Source organism: Symphalangus syndactylus, chromosome 2 (assembly GCF_028878055.3).
Source record: "Symphalangus syndactylus isolate Jambi chromosome 2, NHGRI_mSymSyn1-v2.1_pri, whole genome shotgun sequence".
Lineage (NCBI taxonomy): Eukaryota > Metazoa > Chordata > Mammalia > Primates > Hylobatidae > Symphalangus > Symphalangus syndactylus.
The window spans coordinates 24,814,625-24,836,229 of record NC_072424.2 but is presented as its reverse complement, the minus strand read 5'-3'; the positions used below and the strand labels follow the sequence as shown (position 1 = coordinate 24,836,229).

At 40.3% G+C, this 21,605-nt stretch overlaps 1 protein-coding gene across 4 annotated transcripts in view; it reads right to left on the bottom strand.

The window, feature by feature from the left end:
• The window catches only part of NRAP (nebulin related anchoring protein), a 74,052-nt gene that overhangs the window by 49,318 nt on the left and 3,129 nt on the right, over positions 1–21,605 (bottom strand). For 3 of the 4 annotated variants that reach the window (XM_055248755.2, XM_055248762.2, XM_055248779.2), the window contains exons 4-14: positions 18,177–18,281; positions 14,718–14,822; positions 13,631–13,735; positions 12,524–12,628; positions 11,145–11,252; positions 10,752–10,856; positions 7,846–7,950; positions 6,742–6,858; positions 3,883–3,987; positions 2,325–2,432; positions 1,183–1,287 (exon numbers count right to left, since the gene is read on the bottom strand). In XM_055248755.2, coding sequence (XP_055104730.2) covers positions 1,183–1,287; positions 2,325–2,432; positions 3,883–3,987; positions 6,742–6,858; positions 7,846–7,950; positions 10,752–10,856; positions 11,145–11,252; positions 12,524–12,628; positions 13,631–13,735; positions 14,718–14,822; positions 18,177–18,281 — 1,173 coding nt within the window. The remainder of the gene's footprint in view (positions 1–1,182; positions 1,288–2,324; positions 2,433–3,882; positions 3,988–6,741; positions 6,859–7,845; positions 7,951–10,751; positions 10,857–11,144; positions 11,253–12,523; positions 12,629–13,630; positions 13,736–14,717; positions 14,823–18,176; positions 18,282–21,605) is intronic. The other variant, XM_055248770.2, reaches the window with a different exon arrangement.

Genomic DNA, 21,605 nt, shown 5'->3' with positions numbered 1-21,605 from the left:
TATTCAAATTTTAATAAGGTGCCCTTGATCTGCAAGTTTCCCAGGTAATGTATATAGCCAAAAAAAAAAAAAAAAAATGTAGCTTTGGTAGTGGTCAAGTTTAACTTTGTGAAATGAGTAAGTCAAGTCAATCCAACCAAACTTTCTGAGAAAAAGAGAAGCAAAGTTTAGGCCCCTGATAAATTCCTCTGCTTCCTACCTCCTGTTTTATTACACATTTGGAAAGCCCCTTTCATTCAATAAATATAATTTGCCAATGATTGTCCTTTGATGTGTGGGCACTGGGTTGGACACTGGAGATACCCAACTGGATCCTACTGCCCCAACTCTGAGCGAGAGAGAGAGAGAGATTCAAAGACTTATCTACCAGTAGCAAAACCTCAATCAATTTCTAAAGTTGCACTGATCCCAAAGGAAAGGAAAGTAGCACTTGACATTCATAAATATACGTTGAATTATTTGTTAAATTATTGATTGATTGGAGATAACCTTCACTGGCAACCACAATACAACCTACTTCTGAGCCACCTTAAGTACTTTTTAAGCTAGTAGGTGACTTTTATCTTTTTCTTTGTACTTTTCCGTATTTTCTAAATTTTCTATAATAAACATGTAGTAAAATTCTTGCAATCAGGAAACAAGAAATTTAATTGATTGTACACATTTTGCTTGGAACAAGCCAAACCATAAATAAAATCGCTGCTGTAATAATTAAGGGACACATATACTTTTCCATGTGATCCTGAGAAAAAATGGAGTCAATATTACCACTTCCTCTCAACTTGTATGTAGACATTTTATTTTACTTCCTTCAACTCAACATACCACATAACAAACCTTTTTTTAAAGAAAGAAAATAAGTCATCCTTGCTAAGGAACAAGCATTTGAAATGTGCCCAGCAGACAAAGCTCACTGAATGCTAAGAGGAAAAACTGAACCTCAGGTTATTTTTAAGACAAAACTAGAGTTGTCCCTAGTTCACATTGAAAATCTAAGGGTGTGCAAACATGCATAAATGAACTTCCTAGTGGAAAATGGAAAAGGATTTCCCTTTCCTCAATCCCTTCAACCTCCTATGAACTGTTGTATCATGTTTCTTTCCATCTTGCTACCTACAAATCACTCCTCAGGAAGGAAGTGACAAGTGATGAGGCAGAAAGAGCTGTTGGAAAAGAACTTACATCTTTCAAGGGCACCAGTTTCATTGTTGTTTGATAGGAAGGTGTGAGAGTGGCTGGGTAGTTGTAGTCGACAATATCATGTTTATAATCAGCTTTGTAGGCAACCTAAAACACGAAGAAAAGAATAAGAATGGAGAAATCAGTTTCTACTTTCTTTTGGCTTTGTTTGAATGCCATAAGAAATATTTTTAAACATCCAGAAACAAATGAATTCAGTTTCATCACCTTCAAGGAAAATTAAATTATGTTCACACTTTTGTCTTTAATGAATCTGAATTCCTCTTAATTAGTCCCAAATTAGTTAACTTCCATCTGTAGCACATTTACTTTATATTTCTTATTAATTATGAAGCTGCTTGTCATTTTTGTTGAAAAGAAGCATTTGCACATGGATAGGCAATGGAAGAGCTCCTTGGCTAACCCCAAGAAAATAGATGGAAAGGTCAAGAGTCTTCAGAGTACTTAATTATTTTTCTAAAGATCAAATCGACATTCTTAAGCAGAGAAAATCTGACATTCGAATGTTTTAATAATGAAATCAGTTTCCTTTAAGTGTTCTTTCCCTTCAAGATTTACAATCTGGCATTTGTAAATCTATAAACTGGATTGACAAAGCCAAAGAGAGATTAATAGATTGTATGCTACAGGGGAAAACAAGGACCTGATCTACTCTGTTATCCCACTACCCTGACCATTGCCAGAGCACAGTAGGTTTTCAATGAATACAATGATCAAAAAAATGAATGAAGGAACAAACCAGCTTACCAACCAACCAACTCCAAATAAATCACAAAAGCTTTGGAACCCTGGGGAATTTGGAATAAGAATCATAATTATTCATTTCTCTTTCTCTCTCAGAAATTGAAAGTGTTAACCACACTGGATTCATTATAATAGACTGAAGTACTCTTCAAATTAGAGAAAGCTAAGATAAACAAATTGAAGCCTTTGAAAATTTTCAGGGATTTTGCCTAGCCTTGGTTGTATCCGCTAACATTTAGAAACTCTTTTGGGTCAGTCATTACGCAGTCTTTAAAATAGAAGACAGATTTTTTTTTTAAGAGGAATTTTAAAAGAATTGGCTGAATTCTTCATGCCCCGCCCCACTTCATCCCGACAGGCCCTGGCATAAAAGGACTCACGTTGCTTGCCAGGCTGCCAACTTTCATAGCATGCAGAGTGCGTCTGTCCATACAAACTCCTTCATAGTGGCCTCTCATGTGGTTCTGGTAGTTTTCTTTGTATTTATTCTACATGGAAACACAAAGTTTTCAACCAAAGCATTCCCTTCACAAGTAGTTGAAGATAAACTGCTCATCTTAATGCGTTAAATCCAAAGCATAAATGATTAAATATAACCCATTTAAATAGTCAATGTATCATGGAATAAAAAATAAGGCAAACTTTTTTTTAATAACGTAAATTTCAACCCAGCACAAGAAGTTGGAGTAAGACAGAAAGACAAGGAAACACGGGATCAGATGAGCATAGACAGTACAAAACGGACTTTACTTTCTGTGTTCATTTTTACATTTTTAGTTTTAAATTTACCAGATTTTTCCAATGTGAAAATTTACCATGAGACAGTGGCAGGCACTGACTATGCGGGCGTCACATGCAAAGCCCCATGCTGAGGCTGGTACAAATCACCGTATGCCATTACCTCCATTTCTAAATATATGAAGGACAAAACCTGAGCTTTGCCAAATTCTGTGATGTAAAAATTGGTCACTAGTGCAACTATGTGAAATAATAATGTTATGTGCCAAATGCCACTTATTAAATAAAGAGAAGACCAAAACAGGATGACAAGAGGTCATAAATAAGAAATTTAGGGTATCAAAATCACCTAACCTGGGAGGCCATTGCATTTCTAGGTACTGCTAGTATTTAAACAGAATACTACTTATGACTATATATCAGACATGATTCTACTTATCTGAGTTAATCTCTACGAGGAGGAAGGAACTATTATCATCGCCATTTTAGAGTTGGGCAGAGTGGCTCAGGGAGCTTAAACAACTGCCCAAAATTGGCCACTTTGCTATTAATAACTGTGAAATCAGGTATGTTGGCTCTTAAACCACTACATTTATGCAAAATAAATTCCTCACTGTGCCTTACACAGTCCCTTGCAATTTTAAATTCTACTATTTTGTGCAACTAAGCAAAAGTAAAGCACACTATCTAGTATAGTTCTTTGATGTCCATGAGGATACATCTTCAGACCTGCTCTGAGACTCTCCAAATTTGCGAATGCCCCTCTAGTACATATTTGCTCATCTGTAAGATAGGGAAATAACATCTTGCTCTCCAGGTGACTCTGAGGGTGAAATGAGGTCATATTAACTCAGAAGCACAAAGTCACATTGAGAGGGGACGTCACATGCTCAGCCAGGCCCCCTCACCAGCATTCATCACTAGGAGCCGGGCACTGTGTTGCACACAAGGGAAGCAAGGGGACAGAGAGGACAGGTTCTGCCCAGAGGACTCACAGTCATGATCGGGGATGTGACAGAATTGAACACTATGATGACAAATCCCAGCAGGCAACCTTAACCAAAACCCAGGCATTTATGCCTAAAAGGCCATGCTTCTCCCAGACACATAGATCCATTCCCACAGACTGTCCCTCTTAGGAGACCTAAAGACTAAGCTCACCAAAAGTGCCCAAACAAAAGCTTAGCGTTAACAACTCACATCACTGGTAAATTTTGAGATCTTGCTCACGTTCCTGAATTGAGGTGTTTCACAGTAGTTGATACTGTGACCTCTACTACTTTCCAGATCCTTCTTATACTCCACCTTGGAAATCAAAACACCAGACACACAATAGAACCAAATCTGAAGTCACTCTTGAAAATGTCCCAGGACTTGACTAAGATATTTTTAGAAAACTTTCAACCCAAGATTTTAACATATCAAGCATAGAATATGCTAAGTTAGCAGGACATATTTTCCTTTATAAAAACAAATCATAATAAATAGTAAATAACTGGTTTCATTCAGAAAATTAAAAGTATATAGTCGCTTTCAAGAACAAATACTATAAGATTTCATAACTCAAAAAATGGAAAAACGGGTTTTACGACCCAGGTAGTTACTCTTGAGGGGAAATGTATTAGGGGGATAAATCATATTTCCTATAACGGAAATGTCTTAGGAGGATGTCTGGGCATGTTCTGTTTCTTGATCTGATTGCTAGTCACACAGATGTGTCCCACTTAAGGAAATCCTTCCCACTATACATTTACGATGTATGCACATCTTTATAGATATACTTCAATGCAATTCAACGAGGAAAGTTACTTTACAAGCAGTATAATAAATGAGACCACTCAGATGCAGTGTCTTCTAATTTAAAATCAGTTGGCTATTTGAGCTCTCCTGGGTGCATGGATGTGGGATGTGAGGCTACATTTATTAAATAGACTCCAAGTCACCTCAGGTAATTAGTAAGAGGCAGTTAAGGCCAACTACCACTAATAGATGGCTGGTTTGTCTTACTGACTAAACATAAGGACGTAAAGAAATGGAAGGTTCCCTTGCAACTTCTTTACCAAAGGAAATACCCCTCAGTTTGTTATATCTTATAAAACTATATGGTGGGGGTATGTCTAATTCTATAAACACATTTTTATATTCATCCCTTCAGTTACAGTATATTCATATAGAAAAAGGCTAAAACAAGAGTTCAAGACCAGCCTGGCCAGCATGGTGAAACCCCGTCTCTACTAAAAACACAAAAAATTAGTGGGTGTGGTGGTGGGCGCCTGTAATCCCAGCTACTCAGAAGGCTGAGGAAGGGGAATCACTTGATGTGGGAGGCGGAGGTTGCAGTGAGCCAAGACTGCACCATTGCACTCCAGCCTGGGCAACAAGAGTGAAACTCCCTCTCAAAAAAAAAAAAAAAAAAAAAAGGCCAAAATGTTAACAGTGTTATTCCTGGGTGGTAGAACTGCACTCTGAGTGGTGTGGATCCAGTTCTGTCCCTGAAAGTCTCTACCACCCAGAACTAGACACTTCACTTTTCCAGGCATGTGACAAAGTGATAGCCTAATGCTGGAAAAGATCCCATCTAGGTCTAGTGTTCTGTGAGTGAGAGCAAAGGCCAGCAAACTTTTTCTATAAATGACCGGACAGTAAATATTTTAGGTTTAGCAGGCTACATATTCTTTGTCAATTATTATACTCAACTCTGCCCTTGTAGCTCCAAAGCAGCCACAGATAATCCAGAAACAATGTGATGTGACTTATTTTAAAAAGCAGCCTGTGGGCTGGATTTGTCACTGAGGTTGTAGTGTGTTGACCTCTGGTCTAGAGCACCAGAATCATCTGGAACAGTTGTTTAAAATGCAGATTCCAAAGCCTCAGCAGCCATCTACCACTTCAAAGTATCTGAGGCTCCTGATGAGGCTTAGGAAAATATCACTGCTGGTGACTCAGAGCAGCCCCAAGTTAGAGGATCACGGGTTAACTAACAGTTTAGGGTAAAGGACCGGCTTTTAGAGGTTAGAGATGGAAAATATTTTTGGATATTTGCATATCTGTTTGTGAGTTGCAGATAAGTTGTTATGTGAGTGCTTTGAATCGCCATAATTGTTCCCGTTGCCAGAGGCTGCCAAGTCAAATGCCTTCAGAGTCCAGATAAGAGATGCAAATGAGGGAATATGCCCTGAAGAACACACTAGGGCGTGAGAAGGATATGAGGATCTAGAGGGGATATTTCCTTGCCAAACAGTCCTCACAATAAGAACATCTTAAATGGCGGGCAAGTCAAACAAAACACACCCCTCTGGCAGCCAGTGCGGCATGTAAGGTAAGGGAAATTCACATGGAATACACAGCTTCTCGGAACTCAGACTTCAATAATAAGAGAATGAGAGGGGTTTGACATTTGAAACATCTTTCAGATGTCTGATTTTTTTTTAAAGATGGATCCTCCAGTATTCTTTCTGGCAACTAGAAGCCTGTTGCCTGGCACTTTTGAATATTGACAGCCCTGGAAGGATTTAAGAAGTAACTTTTGAACCACCAGAGGAAGATGTAATTGGTTTGATTCTAGGCTCTCTTGTAAATTGCATTTTAATGTATATCTGTTCTTGGAAACTGGTAATCAATGGGTAGAATAGGTGGTGTTACTTTTTTTTTCTTTTTTTTTTTTTGAGATGGAGTTTCGCTTTATTTGCCCAGGCTGGAGAGTAATGGCACTATCTCAGCTCACCGCGATCTCTGCCTCCTGGGTTCAAGCAATTCTCCTGCCTCAGATTCCTTAGTAGCTGGGATTACAGTCATGCGCCACCACGCCCAGCTAATTTTGTATTTTTAGTAGAGATGGGGTTTCTCTATGTTGGTCAGTCTGATCTTGAACTCCCCACCTCAGGTGATCCACCTGCCTCAGCCTCCCAAAGTGCTGGGATCACAGGCGTGAGCCACCGCACCTGGCCAGCCAGTGTCACACTTTTAACCAGAGCTTTTTATTATAGGGTCACCTCATTCACTGACTATAGGAGATAAAAGAGGTGATGCTCATGGGTGTGACTCTTCCCCCATACGCACCTCACTCACGAGTTTGTTTACGCTCTGAGCCCGTTTGAGAACCAAGTTGTCTTGAGCTGGAAGCGAGTGATAATGTGCAGCGCCTTTCATCTTATTGAAGTCCTGCCTGTATTTTATCTGAAAAAAAAAAACACACACAAAACGGGGCTGGAGTTGATGTTTCCATGCTCTGGGAGAGGAATTACTCCAAAGTTATCCTGGACTTAATGTCAACATTTACTTAATACAATTTTCTGAAGGAAAAAAAAAATTCACATGGCCTTTTCTCTTCATTAAATCTATAAACTACTTTGTCCTTTTTTGTTATTAAAATTTTCCTGGCCCTTTTCACACTTTTTACACTTTATACTCTAATTCTGCATGGAAAAAAAAAGTCTTAAAATAATCATAACAAAAGTTGTCAGTCCAAACCCATTCTGCCCTTAGTTTAAACATCATTTCTCTGCTAATGAGGGGCAGAGTAATGTCTTTTAACTTCCTTCGTCAGGCAAGGATGGTGCTGTTATGGGTCAATGGGTAATAGGTGAATAGTTCTTTGGTAAAGGAAAGAAAAGACAGTGAAGGAAAAGGAAGGAAAAAGAAAATGGCAAGGGGCATGAAATGAATGTTAGGTTCTGATGAGACCAAGTTCCAGTTGGCATGTTAAGATCTGCAGTGAGCATGTCACTTTTCCAAGTTTAATTATAGCCTGCCTTTCAAGGACTGCCAGCAGGCTAACATTCTGCCAATATAAATCATTTCATCACCGGGTTACACCCAGTTTGATAATCATATGACTTATTTTAATCAGCTCTTCCCCTAAATTACTCAATTTCTAATTGGGCCATTTGGCAAACTCTCCTAACACCCCACTCTGGCTGGCCAGCCTCTGTACTTGCTTCAAATGGCCTCAAGCGAGCTATGCTGGTTGTCCACGTCCATCTCCTTGGAAGCAGACAAATGAGGCCAAAGCAGGCATCATAAATTTGGATGGGACTTGAGGGCTAACATTCTACTTTGGCTCAGCTATAATAAATGTACCTGTGTGTAGGTTTCAGTAAGCACAGCCTTCAAAGTCTCACTTCTCTGCCTCTGGCTCTGTGGTCACACCTACATGATACTTACGTCACTAGCAAGTTCGTGGGCTTTCTTGGCGTTCTGATATGCTGGAGTGATCATAGCCGGGAAGCTGCCCTTTCCCCTGTGCTCCTCATACTCCTCCGGGTAACCCTGCTGGATGCGTCAAAAACTTCAGTGAGTAATGCTTCCCTCCCCAGATAGGCAGGGTTCAGCAACGGTCACTCATAGAGCCTATTCTCACAGAGTTTCATCCACCTTGGGTATTCCAGTGATATCCATGTGGTGGTTTAAACATTCCTTTTAAGATGGCAGACCCTGGAGTCAGGCCCACTTACTGGTGCCCAGCACATAGTCAGCACTAAATAATGGCAGCTGATATCATGCTCATCATCATTACTTCCACTGGATAAATCAGACACTCTACCACTCTCCCAGGCTCATGTGTTATGAAATATTCATTTTTTAACTGACAACCAGGGAAGTCCTTTGTCTTCCAGTAGGTCTCGAATACTACCTTACTCACACCCAGTGGCAGATCTATGAAGAGAGCTCCCCTGGGGGTACTGCCTCCCCTGGTGGTACTGTCTCCCCTAGTGGTACTGTCTCCCCCAGTGCTACTGCCTTCCCCAACGGTATGTGTCATGTAACCAGAAAAGGAGTATTATATAATGTTTGTAATATGGGAGAAAAAACTTCGAATTACCATACGATTATCTGAAATGGGACTAAACGTATATTTTAGACTAAGGATTATAATCTTTGTCTCAATCCTTTCTTTTATCTTCCCCACACCATCCATCCACTCCCAGAAAGGAAAACCTTCTCTTTCATGACACTGTCATCACATGATGGACAACCCCTCCTGGCAGCCAGGTGTACTTTAAGACCCAGCTTAGAGACAGTCTCCTCTTAGAAGTCCCTGAGTCCTCCTTCACCCCTGGACCTGCCCCAGGCAGAGTCCTCTGTGTTTTCACTGTACTTTTTGCATAAATCGGAAACAGCCCATATGGTGCCCCCATTAGGCTCACAACTCCATCTCTCTGTGGCCTCCTCCAAGCCAGGGGCCTGCCCAGCTCCAGCACCAGGGCTTGGACTGTGGCACACACATTTTCTAAAATAAAATAGTTGGGTCAGATTAGAAAGTCCGGGCTCCCTGTTATCCAACAATGAAAACCATTTAGCCAGAGTTCTCCTTTTTGCCTGGCTGCCAGAAGGTTCCGGCTAAATGTAATAAGCAAAAAAAGGTTAAGTTTTTTTAAAAGGTTCTCAAATTCTTTGGTAACCTGCTCTATGGCTTTGCCCACTCTGCTCTATAGTTTTGTTTGTAACTTTATTTTAGTTTCTCTCTCTCTGTCTCTCTCTCTCTCTCTCTCTCTCTATATATATATATATATATGTACGTATGTTGTAAGTGTTAATCTTTTTTCAAGACACCTAATCCTGTTGATTACATGGTATAATCCTTTTAACAAGTCGAGTTACTTGTTAAAAAGAAGAATGAATTGGTTGGCATTTAAGGCACTACAGATATTTATAGTTATCTGCCTGCTGGCTTCTCTCTCGCTCCCTCCTTCTCATGCCCTGGCGAGTCATGCTAAATCACAACAGTGAAATGCCATGCTAGACTGAGTCCTCTCAACAGCTGCTGACAGTGCTATCAAACAACACCCACTCTGATTCTTGCATTTGTTATTTTCAGGACTGAAAACTTCAATCAAAGCGTCCTACTAATCAAGAACCAGCTATGATACTATGAAGTTACATTTCATCTGTACCTACAGACATGTCTAGGTACACATATGAAATGATACATGTGTCTTATAACTACTGGTAGATAGGTTTGGCCAAATACAGGACAAAATAGTTTTTGCCAAATATAGAAGCCAGATATTTTTTTTAAGCTGAGTTTTAAAAGTTGTCCTGAGCTTTCCAAACAATATATTTAAAATACAAAACCAGTGAAAACATTTTTCACTGGTTTAAAGCACTAAAAGACCACTTAATTAACTTAGAGAATTTGACTAAATGGCTTTTTAAATTCAAAACCAAGCATTTTTGCTCTGGCAGACATTTTCAAAGGAGTCCCAACCAACCTTCACACACATCCTAAGACTCATATGAGCATATGCCTAACTATGGCAATGTGTTTTTCTAAAGAAGAGAAACAAATTCATTGTGGTTTTCTAAATCATATATGTTGTAGAGAGTCTACTTACTGACAAATAATTCAAACAACTGTCCAATTATGAATAAAAATCACTTAAATCCATGGAATATATTCTTCCAATACACACACTTGCTCTTCCAATGTTCTTTACTTGCAGCTGTGAACAATAATGCTTCCTTTCTACCCTACAACACCTGGCTAGTACCAGAAAAGACAGAGGGATGTGCAAATAATAATTAGCTTGTGATTGTCATCTTAATCTTTTTTTACTCCCTGTCAAGATGTAGTTCATCTGAGAAGTGAAATTGGAAAAAGCGTTTGCATTCTCTGGCATACTGATTTATATACCAACCTAGATAAAAAAAATTCACTTTCTAAGAAAATGAGCCCCACTACTCAGTGAAATGCTCAATATTTTTCAAGATGCATTTTGATCTCTATGTTGCTTATGATAGAGACCAGCTAAGCTTAGCCAATCTTAGTCCTAGGGACTGTTCTTCAATGGACAGATAAGAATGCTTTCTTCTTGGCCAAGCCACCATATTGGTATAAGTCATTTATTAACTTAAAAATGAAAGTGCCTCAATCTGTTTTCCTAAGTGGGTTAAGTTGAGCCCTGTGCAATTGTTTGTCCACTACTTTCTATCCTGGAAAATCTACCTTTCATAAATAAGGTAAAGATAAACCACAGACCCACCCCTGATTAAATGGTCATAGCTGTGTCACAGCCTAGAAGGGGCCAAACATGGAAAAGAGCAGGTCAGGAGATCATTTTATCACATACCTGGCCATATTGGTCTGCACATTCCCTTGTCAAGGTGCCCTCAGCTCCAATGGCTGGACCAGCCATTCCCCTCATTTCTTTTTGATATTGTTGATGGTACCTCACCTATTGGAAGGCAAAGGACAAACTCGGTGAATTTGACTCTCATGCACAGGAGCCAAAAGTGAATGTCTTAATGGAATGTTCTTTTTCTGCTTGGATCTAGGGAGTAGGTATGTCTCAGACATAAAAGTGCCAGGTCATTGTCATTGGTAAAATTGACTTAAAACTATGAAGGAAAACTACTCCCTGGCTTAAGGGTAAATGCAGAAGTCGACAGGAAGTTGGACTCCCCAGACCCAGGTTCACATTCCTCTTTCTCCCTAACATGACCACATTGTCAAGGACGCTTACATCACTTGCCAGCTCATTGGCTCTTTTGGCTATCTGATAGGCGGGTGTGATCATCGCAGGGAAACTGCCTTTCCCTCTTTGTTGTTCATAGTCCTCTGTGTATCTCACCTGAAATGAAAGAAAATGTGAATCACATGCCCCAATTCCACTGTTTATCAGATGATCTTAGTGAGATGCTCTGCTAAGGGTTCCATGACATCCTGCCCATCTCCTGTCATAGCTCATATGGCATATAATTGGCTTACAGTTTGATGGGCCATGTGCATCTTATTCACCTTCTTATTCCCAATACCCAGCACAGTGCCTGGCACATGGAGACACCCAATGTGGAGTTCAACACAAGCTTGCTAAGCACCTGGTGCAGGCCAGGCACTGGGCCTGGGCAGAGTAATAAGTCTTCAGCCCTCAAGGAGTTGTCAGCCATGTTTGGGAGACACAAGAGTCTTCCCAACCCCAGATCAAGGCTAAGGCAAGAGGAAACCATGTATTAAGCAGAAGCTGGATTTGTGCTTCAATGTCCCATTCAGAACAACACTAAGTTCTTGATCTTATTATGCTATGGAACATTTGGATTATGTAAAGGCAAGTGGTAAAAGTTGTTTAGAAATTATGTTCTCTAATTTGTAGTGGCAAGAGAGATTTCTCTCAGATTACTCAGCTACATCTAATTTGGTACTAATCCAATCTAAAGTTTTCACTTTAAAGAAGTGTTTTTGCAAGGTCTCTGCTAACTGACTTATCAAACCCAACCATCCTTGACCTCAGGAATTTCTTCTTGTTACCCATGCAGGGCTAGACTATCTCATATATTCTCCCTCCCTCCACCTCCAAGCAAGGAAAGAATGAGGGATCTTAAGTGCAAACCACTACATCTTGGCCTACCTCATTTCTCTCTCTTTTTTATTAATTTAATTTAATTTAATTTTAAGCTCCAGAATACATGTGCAGGTTGTGCAGGTTTGTTACATAGGTAAATGTGTGCCATGGTGGTTTGCTGTACGTATCAGCCCATCACCTAGGTATTAAGCCCAGCATGCATTAGCTATTTATCCTGATGCTCTCCCTCCCCCTCAGCTCCCCACTGTGGGCCCCAGTGTGTGTTGCTCCCCTCCCTGTGTCCATGCGTTCTCATTGCTCAGCTCCCACTTATAAGTGAGAACATGGGGTGTTTGGTTTTCTGTTCCTGTATCAGTCTGCTGAGGATAATGGCCTCCAGCTCCATCCATGTCCCAGCAAAGGACATGATCTTTTTCCTTTTTATCATTCTATTATAAAGATACATGCACGTGTATGTTCATTGCAGCACTATTCACAACAGCAAAGATGAGGAATCAACCCAAATGCCCATCAGTGATGGACTGGCCTCCCTCCTTTCTTACATCACTTTGAAGCTGTGCCCCAGCCTTGCTCCGTAGCAGCTCAGGAGTATCTGCCACCGTGGAGAACCTGGAGATGCGTTCATCGTGCCCTCTCTTATACTCCACCTGATGAGAAGACAGTATTGCCAAGGGCGCACCCACCTCACAGCCTCTGCAATGACCTCTCCCTGTGGCTCTCCTAAAGCTGCACCATCAGGCTACACTCGATGCAAACCTGTGGCAAGTCTTCTGTGGCTTGTTTCACAGGCTCCTCCTCAAAAAGCATCCATGCCAATGTGCTAAGTCCAGGAGTGTGCCAGGGACTGCCACACTCCAACAAATATTAACTTGCTTAATCTCCATAATAATCACATTTGGCAGGACTAATGTTGTCCTCACTTTACAAATGAGAAGCCAAGGAAGAGAGAAATTAAATAATTTGTCCACGGTCACACAGCACTAAGGGATAGAGCCAGGATTCAAATTTCAGCATTCTGGCTCCAAAATCTGAGCTTTTAACAAATAAACTTTGCTACTCTTCTGGTGAACCTGACATCCAGTTAAAAATTAGTGTCTTCGGCTGGATGTGGTGGCTCATGCGAGTAATCCCAGCACTTCGGGAGGCCATGGTGGGTGGATCACAAGGTCAAGAAATTGAGACCATCCTGGCCAACATGGTGAAACCCCATCTCTACTAAAAATACAAAAATTAGCTGGATGTGGTGGCACGCGCCTGTAGTCCAGCTACTCAGGAGGCTGAGGCAGGAGAATCACTTGAACCCAGGAGGTGGAGGTTGCAGTGAGTCGAGAATAAAAATAAAAATAAAATAAAAATAAATAAAAATAAAAAATAATAATGTCTTCAGTGCTAAAGCAAACTCAAGAAATCATGTGGTCCAGACTTTGGGTGAACTACACAGTCTTCTCTGTATTTTATAGACATGGTCCAATCACTGCACAGAGAATACTTGATGGGGAAAAGGTAAGAACACAGTTTTCTCTGTAATATGACACTAGTGATACCTACTTGCCCAAAGCACTCTCTTACTGTTTTTTCCCTAAATCACGGGGGTTCATTAATGACAAAAATTAGCATAATCAATGGTGAAAAAGCACCTAGACACTCACTTGGCTGGCCAGCTGGTTGGCTTTCTTGGCCCTTTGATAAGCAGGTGTGATCATGGCTGGAAAGCTCCCCTTGCCCCTGGGTTGCTCATAGTCTTCCGTATATTCCTGTTGGTCAGAACCAATGTCAGAATGAGAACTGAGATGATATTGAATGACAACTAAGAAAACTGCAATAAAACCAATGAAACTAGATTCATAAAGTTCTTGGGAAATATTTCAATCATCTGTAATAAATTTTAAAATGGTTTATAATTGGCCATTTGAATAAAACCATCAGCACTGAAGAACTCATATTTCCCACGTCAAAGGGGCTCCTCTTCAATGTTCATATCAAAATATGGGGACCTGGCACAACTCAAGGGCTGCCCTTTGACTCTAAGGCCTGTAGGTAACACAGCCATTAATTAATACATGGGTGACTTTCCTGTAACTCGTCTGCTAGCAAGAGTCCTACAGCATTGGAAGTAAAATGTCTCTTATTCTTTCCTTCTGACTTTTTTAATATCTCTGATGATTAGTTTTCCTAATGAGACTTATCACCTTAGCATTTGTGTTTCTAGCATTTTCTTTCCATTTTCTAAAGGAAAAGTCATGAGGACTAACAGTGTTTTCCAAAGTAGATTCTTCAGACAGTAAGTGAACCTAGAGGTAACCAGGAGGGACCTAGTTACCTGGAGCGTAACCTGTGAAAATGGTTGAGGATTTCCACAATCCGGGCTAAAACTGTCTTCCCTATGTGAAAGCCTGCTAAAGTCTCTTACGATTCTGGAGGTCAGTACTTTAAAATGGGCCATCAGGGATGGTTCCTTCTGGAGTTTCTAGAACATAATCTGTTTCTCTGCCTTTTCCAGCTTCTAGAGGCCCCCACATTTCTAGTTCCTGCCCTACATGGATTTGGCCTCTGCTTCTGTCACCACATCACCTTTCCTCTGACTCTGACCCTCCTGGTTCCAGGGATTAGGACATGGGTATCTTTGGGGATGATAGCATCATTCTGTCTACCACAATTGTAAAAGCCAAGGAACAGTCAAACTCATTGCTAAGTAATTGCTAAACCAATTCCTAAAGCAATTTCTAGGGTGCTTACCTCACCAAGAGACTTTCGAGCCTCAACCATCCTTACAATTTCGGGGTCTGGCAGAGCTCCTGGGCACCAAGCATTCCCTTCCCCATATCCAGCCCAATAGGCTCTCTACAAAGGAAGCACATGAAGGGATATAAACACATGCCCCAGATTCCCAGCAACACTTACATACATTGCCAAAAGGAGATATTCTTAAACATTATAAACTCCTATTGGTAAATCCTGGGTCTCAGCTAACTGAAATGTTCATTTATTTCAGGCTAGAAAATGACCTAAGATTCTAAATAATTGAACTTTCTGAGAGCCACTTATGTCACAGGAAAATTTTGAATGTAACAACGTTTTCTTGCATACCATTGCATCAGGATTGGGCGAGGAGGAGGGGAAATCACTGTGGACAGGTAATCTGAGATTAATCAACATTATTCAGACAAATGTCAAAAACCTACTACCTGTTATGTACTTGACAACTGACAATGGAAATAAAAGCAAAAAAAAAAAAAAAAAAAAAAGGAAAGGCAGTTTCTCTTTTAAGATACTCATGACCTACCACCTTGTGAGATAAAACTAACATGAAACAAATAGCAATTAGAAAAAAGATATGTGTTTAAGTGTATTGTCTGAGTGATAAGTACAATAAGAATCTTTAAAAAGCAGTGTGTAAGAGATGGGTCCCATTTGGGGGGGGAAGATAGAATTTGAGCTGTACTTCCAGGGCTGAGGGCAGTTAGCAGAGGCCAAGGGAGAAAGAATGGCATCCACTCTAGAAGATCAGTTCCATGAAGGCGGGGATTTTCATGTTTGGTTCACTAATGCATCCTAAAAGCTTGGAACAGGGTGTAGCAACTCATAGACTCAATAATTATTTGTTGAATAAATTCCAGGAATGTAGGCTGCCATGAATAAAAGCATGAAGGCAGTGATGGGCTCAGCAATTAGGACCGTGAGGAGCTGGGTTTGATTGGACCCAAGGGAAAGAGATGGGGAGCCAGGTGGGCTGGAGGGGGGCAAGTTGGACAGGTTGGGTAGAGCTAGCCTTTGGAGATCCGGAAAGACAGATTATTCATATGTGAAATTACACTCAACCTGACTAGCAATCAGGGACATCTAAATTGAAACAAGATGCAGATTGTCCAAACACTTATCTGACAATACCAAGTGCTGGTTAGAATGTTGGGAAACAGGCATTCTCACACACTGCCTTTGGGAGTATAAAATGTACAGCTATTTTAGAATGCAATTTGAGCCTCCATTAAAATTTAAAAGGGACATACCCTTTGACTTAGCAACTTTGTTTCTTCATTATCTAGTCTGGAAAAACACTCACTTGTGTACAAAAGAGGTCTTGAACAAGAGTGTCCCTAGCAACTTTGCAATAGCAAAAAAATTTTGGAATAATCCTGTCTATCAATAGGATAGTATGGTATTGTACATCCATTCTTTTTTTTTTTTCCCTTGAGACAGAGTCTTGCTCTGTCACCTAGGATGGAGTGCAGTGGCACTATCTTGGCTCACTGCAACCTCCACCTCCTGGGTTCAAGCAATTCTCCTGCCTCAGCCTCCCGAGTAGCTGGGATTATAGGCACGTGCCACCATGCCTGGCTAATTTTTGTATTTTGAGTAGAGATGGGCCATGTTGGCCAGGTTAGTCTCAAACTCCTGACCTCAGGTGATCCACCCACCTTGGCCTCCCAAAGTGCTGGGATTACAGGTGTGAGCCATGCCACCCGGCCTTGTACATCCATTCTTAATGGTGCACCTATGATACACCTGTTCATGATAGCTTAAAAGGGTGCTGATGTAGAAATATTTCCAAGATATTTGTTGAGTGAAAAATACACACTTACAACAATGCATATTGTTTCATGAAAAAAAGTATACATTTTAATAGAAATATACTGTAAACCAAAAATAAAATTCTAAGCCCCCTAACTATCTGAACAGACCCCTCCTCTCAGCCAAGGACATTTGAAAGTTAACCTGCAAAACTGGTTCAGGCCATGATGGGAAGGGGGAGGTCGGACATATCTCATTATACCCGCCTCCCTTTTGGAATTCAGGAAAAGCCTACCGACCAGTATTAACACCAACACATACTTTAAGTCTGATAAGAAATATTTACAATCTATTCTCTCTGAAACCTGCTACTTGGAGGCTTCATCTGCATGATAAAACTTTGGTCTCCACAACCCCTTATTGTAACCCAGACATTTCTTTCTATTGATTTCAGGTCTTTAGTTAATAACTCAACCAACTGCCAATCAGAAAACTTTAAATCTACCTATAACGTGAAAGCCCCCACTTCGAGTTGTCCTGCCTTTCCAGATGGAACCAATGTACACCTCACATGTACCGATTGATGTCTCATGTCTCCCTAAAATGTATAAAAGCAAGCTGTACTCTGACCACCTCTGGCACAGGTTATCAGGACCTCCTGAGGCTGTGTCGTGGGCATGTCCTTAACCTTGGCAAAATAAACTTTCTAAATGGGTTGAGACCTGTCTCAGATACTTTTGGGTTTATATAACACATATACATATATAATTTTCAATAACAAATAATACTAGCTGATATTTATTGTGCCTACCATTGTTCTAAGATCTTTTGATCACCACAATATCATTATGTTAGGAAGTGTTTGAAGTTCACCTTACAGATGAGAAAGTTGAAGTAAAGAATGGTTAAATAACTCATTCAAGATCCTTCAATAAATGGTAGTAAGCATGTCCAAATGTAAATTCTAGAAAGATGGATATAGATAGTTTTATTTGCAAATCTATAGAGAAAAGTCTGGAAGGATGCTACCCACGAGATTGATGAAAGCGGGTACTTCTACAAAGAAAACTGGAATTGGAGGTGGTGGATAAAGGGTTAGCTTTGTACTGTTTGGATTTCTTTTTTATAATAAGAATAATGCAAATTCTTATGTGTATATTATGTGTGTAAATAAAATAAATGGTTAAGGAATTCTGAAATAATGAGTCTGTCAACAGACAGCGGAGGTGGGAAGAGTAAGTCAGGGACACCTAGGAAGCTGGGAGCCTCCTGACCCATGTGAGCACAACAGGCTGGAGAGAGGCCAGCCTAGAGGAGGGAAAGCAGCCACCTTGGGAGGCCTTGTAAAGGTCCAGGCAGGAAATGATGTAGATCAGAATGGGGAGAGTGGAGAGAAAAGGGTGGAGCTGAGTGAAGTGTCAGAGAAAGAAAGGGTAGCCTTGGTTTCAAACCTGGGTGATAGAGATGCAGTGGTTGGAAGGGGATGACAATGAACCTGGTCTGGGGCAGATAGAGTTCAGGTGATGTTAGGACATGCTGATTGGGGTCTTCCACAGACAGTTGGAATTACAAACTGGATGAAAGGAAACCTACTTGGTTTTCTCTAGAAGTAATAATAATAATACATTCAATTGACATAGTATGTCACTCTTTCTTTTTCCAACCCACTTATCACTTTTCTCTCACCTCATTTGCCAGTGGCTGCCTGTTAGGTGCACCTTCCTTATCCTTGGATTTCATGTCCCAGTGAAAAGCTGATTTAAATTGTTCACCATCTTCTTGGTCATGGATCTGCACAAGGAAGATGTTGTCAGTAACATTTCCATCAGAAAAGAGGGAAAAAAATAGACAAACAATTCCTAACTAAAATTGGGGGATTTTGCTAAGTCTCAACTGCAAAGCATCTTCACTGTGCTACAAGGCACACTGTGCTGTCAGTCTTCCTGTGGTTTCATCTGCACCACAAACCAGGTGGCACATATAGAGCACCTGCTGTGTGCGAAGCTCTTTGAAGCAGTGCGATTAAAGCGACTGAGATAAAGTCTTTATAAACCTATCACACAATACAAATTAGAGTAACCTCAGGAAACACTGGGCATTAGAGTAGTGGTTCTTAATTTTAGTCGTGTAACCATCACCCAGGGAGCTTGTTAAAATGCTGGTTCCTCAATTTTATGAAGGTATTCTTCTTATGCCTCACAATTTTACCTTTAACATCCTGATTTATAATACACCTTGAGTTAATTTTTATGTATAGATAAGGGTCAAGGTTCATTTTTTTCTATATAAATACCCATTTACTACAGTACTGTTTATTGAAAGCTCATTCTTGCTATGTTAAATTGCAGTGATGCCTTTCTCGTAAGTCAAGTGACCGTATACGTGCAGCCCTATTTCTGGACCGTGTTGGAGTCCGCTAGTCTATTTCTCTCTTCTTGTGCCAATTCTATGCTGAGTTAATAGAGTAAGTCTGCTTTTATAGAGTAAGTCTTGAAATCTGGTGAGTCCTTCAATTTTGTTCTTCAAGATTTCTTGGCTATTTTAGAAGCTTTGTGTTTTTATATTTGTTTCAGAATCAGTCTGTCCATTTCCACAAAAAAACACCAGGATTTTGAATGGGACTGCCTTGAATGTATAGATTAATTGGGGGAAAACTGACCTCTCAGTAACATCTTCATAACCTTGAGATAGACAAAGATTTCTTAAATGTAAAAAGGACTAATTATAAAAGAAAAAACATCAGAAAGTCTTAGGTCCAAACTAAGATATCAAAATTTGTTAGGTAGGAAGTGAGGCCCAGAAATTGGCCATTTTGGCCGGGCACAGTACCTCACGCCTGCACTCTCAGCACTTTGGGAGGCTGAGGCAGGCGGATCACTTGAGGTCAGGAGTTCGAGACAAGCCTGGCCAACACAGTGAAACCCCATCTCTACTAAAAATAGAAAAAATTAGCTGAGCATGGTGGCGCACGCCTGTAGTCCCAACTACTCAGGAGGCTGAGATATGAGAATCACTTGAACCCAGGAGTCGGAGGTTGCAGTGAGTCAACATCATGCCACTGCACTCCAGCCTGGGCAACAGAGTGAGACCCTGTCTCAAAAAAAAAAAAAAAAAAAGAAAGAAAGAAAGAAATCTGAAATTTTTACAAGCTGAAGTTTAAATTCTTAATTTTAAACATAATGAGAAAACAAACTCAGAGGAAAGTTTAAACCCAAAGAATTCTTGTTCCCTATCAAGGGCACGTTCTGACATTGACTTTCCAGGGTTCCTACTGCTTAAGGCTACTTGATGTGTATATTTTTAAAATATACATTGAGAGATCTTTACATGCTTTTTCCTTGTATTTTTAAGAAACAATTAAATGAACATTACATAAACTTAAAGTGGGCTTTGTTTGTTTGTTTTTTGTTTTTACCTACCAATAATACCGCCAATATTTTGGGCCAGTTAATTATTTGTTGCGGAGGACTGCCTCGAGCATGGCAAGATGTTTAACAGCATCCCAGGTCTCCACCCACCAGATGCAATAATACCCCATCAACACCAGTCACAACAATCAGTATGTCCCCAGACATTAACAAATGTCCCCCGGGTAGGGGTTGGGGGGAACTGCCCTCCTTCAGAACAATGTACTTTAGGAATCAGAAACACATGACCAAAATAGATATTCTGTCCACTTCTAGAAAGTTATATTTGCTGTCCTCCTTCCCCAGTGCAAATCTACCACTGGGGAGGGTTTGCCTCCCTCAGGGACCTTTTGTGAGATTCATGATTACATCAAGGAAATAGAAAGAGGAAAAAATGCCATAAATCTTACCAGTGGGATAAGGAAGCATGAAGGGCTAAATTTCGTTCTCCGAATAGAAGAAAACCCTAGATGTTTTATTTTTCTAAAAATTCCATTCACACCTATCAAACAGGAAATTCTGTCTTTGCAAGTATTTATTTATTTTTCAAAGGGTGACATTTAGGAAACAAAAACCTGCAAATCTGCTTTGAATGCCAGCTTAAAATCTTTACTTTTCTCCTTCATCACCATCACTGAAAAATCTCTTTCCTTTTTTGATTTTAGCACTTTCACAATGAATTTGTTTTTTATTCAATTGTCAAAGTCTCTCAGAGATCACAAGGAGGTGAAAAGGTAATTCATAACACACCCTAGGGCAGTTGTAAGAGCTGGGCCCTGTAAGGGATATGGTTGTCCATTTTACTTTGTCCCTGGTGGGCAAGGAGAAAGTGATCTCAGTAGACAACGCACACACATACACACACACACACACACACACACACACACCATCTACACATACAGACATACATACGTACATAAACACCATACACACATATATACACTCACTATATAAACATATATACATACCACATATGCATATACGTATCCCACATGCATGTACATATACATGCATACACATAAATACATACACACCAAATACATGCACACAATACACATGAACATGTGCACACACATACACATGCACACACGTCACATACACACATATAGATGCGTGTGCACACACATTCGCACCTACATACACACATATACACACTCCCCAGATGCACACACACATATATATACACACATATACACTGTCACATAGACACAAACAAATACACACACGCAGGCCTCCTGGGAAGCTCACATCACTGTCTGTGGCTGGAAATAGAACCAGCAACAATCCTAGCCTTGCTCCAGGTTGAGCCTGTCATACACAGTTAAAATAATGTGAGTCCACTCCCATCTCAAAAAAAGGAAAATAGTGTGTGACCTGTTGTGTGATTATAAGGTGGAGACATGCCCGCTGCGGCCCAGTTAGAGGAAAAATACAGACATTGTGGAACTTTCTGTAGACAGTGTAATAAAGGCATACAGCATTCTGAGGTAAAGTACATCTCGTCATGTTTTATCTGTCAAATCCTCACTACACAACTGCAGAAACATGGATATTTGAAAACATAAACAAGTGCTTTTTGTCTTCTGGAGAGTTTGCCACCCTCTGGGTATATATGAAAGAGAGCTACTAATAAATATCCTAAAGTTAAACAGATCTGGATTTGTGCCCAACCAGCTGGGTAAACTAGGCAGGTTACTTAACCTCTCTG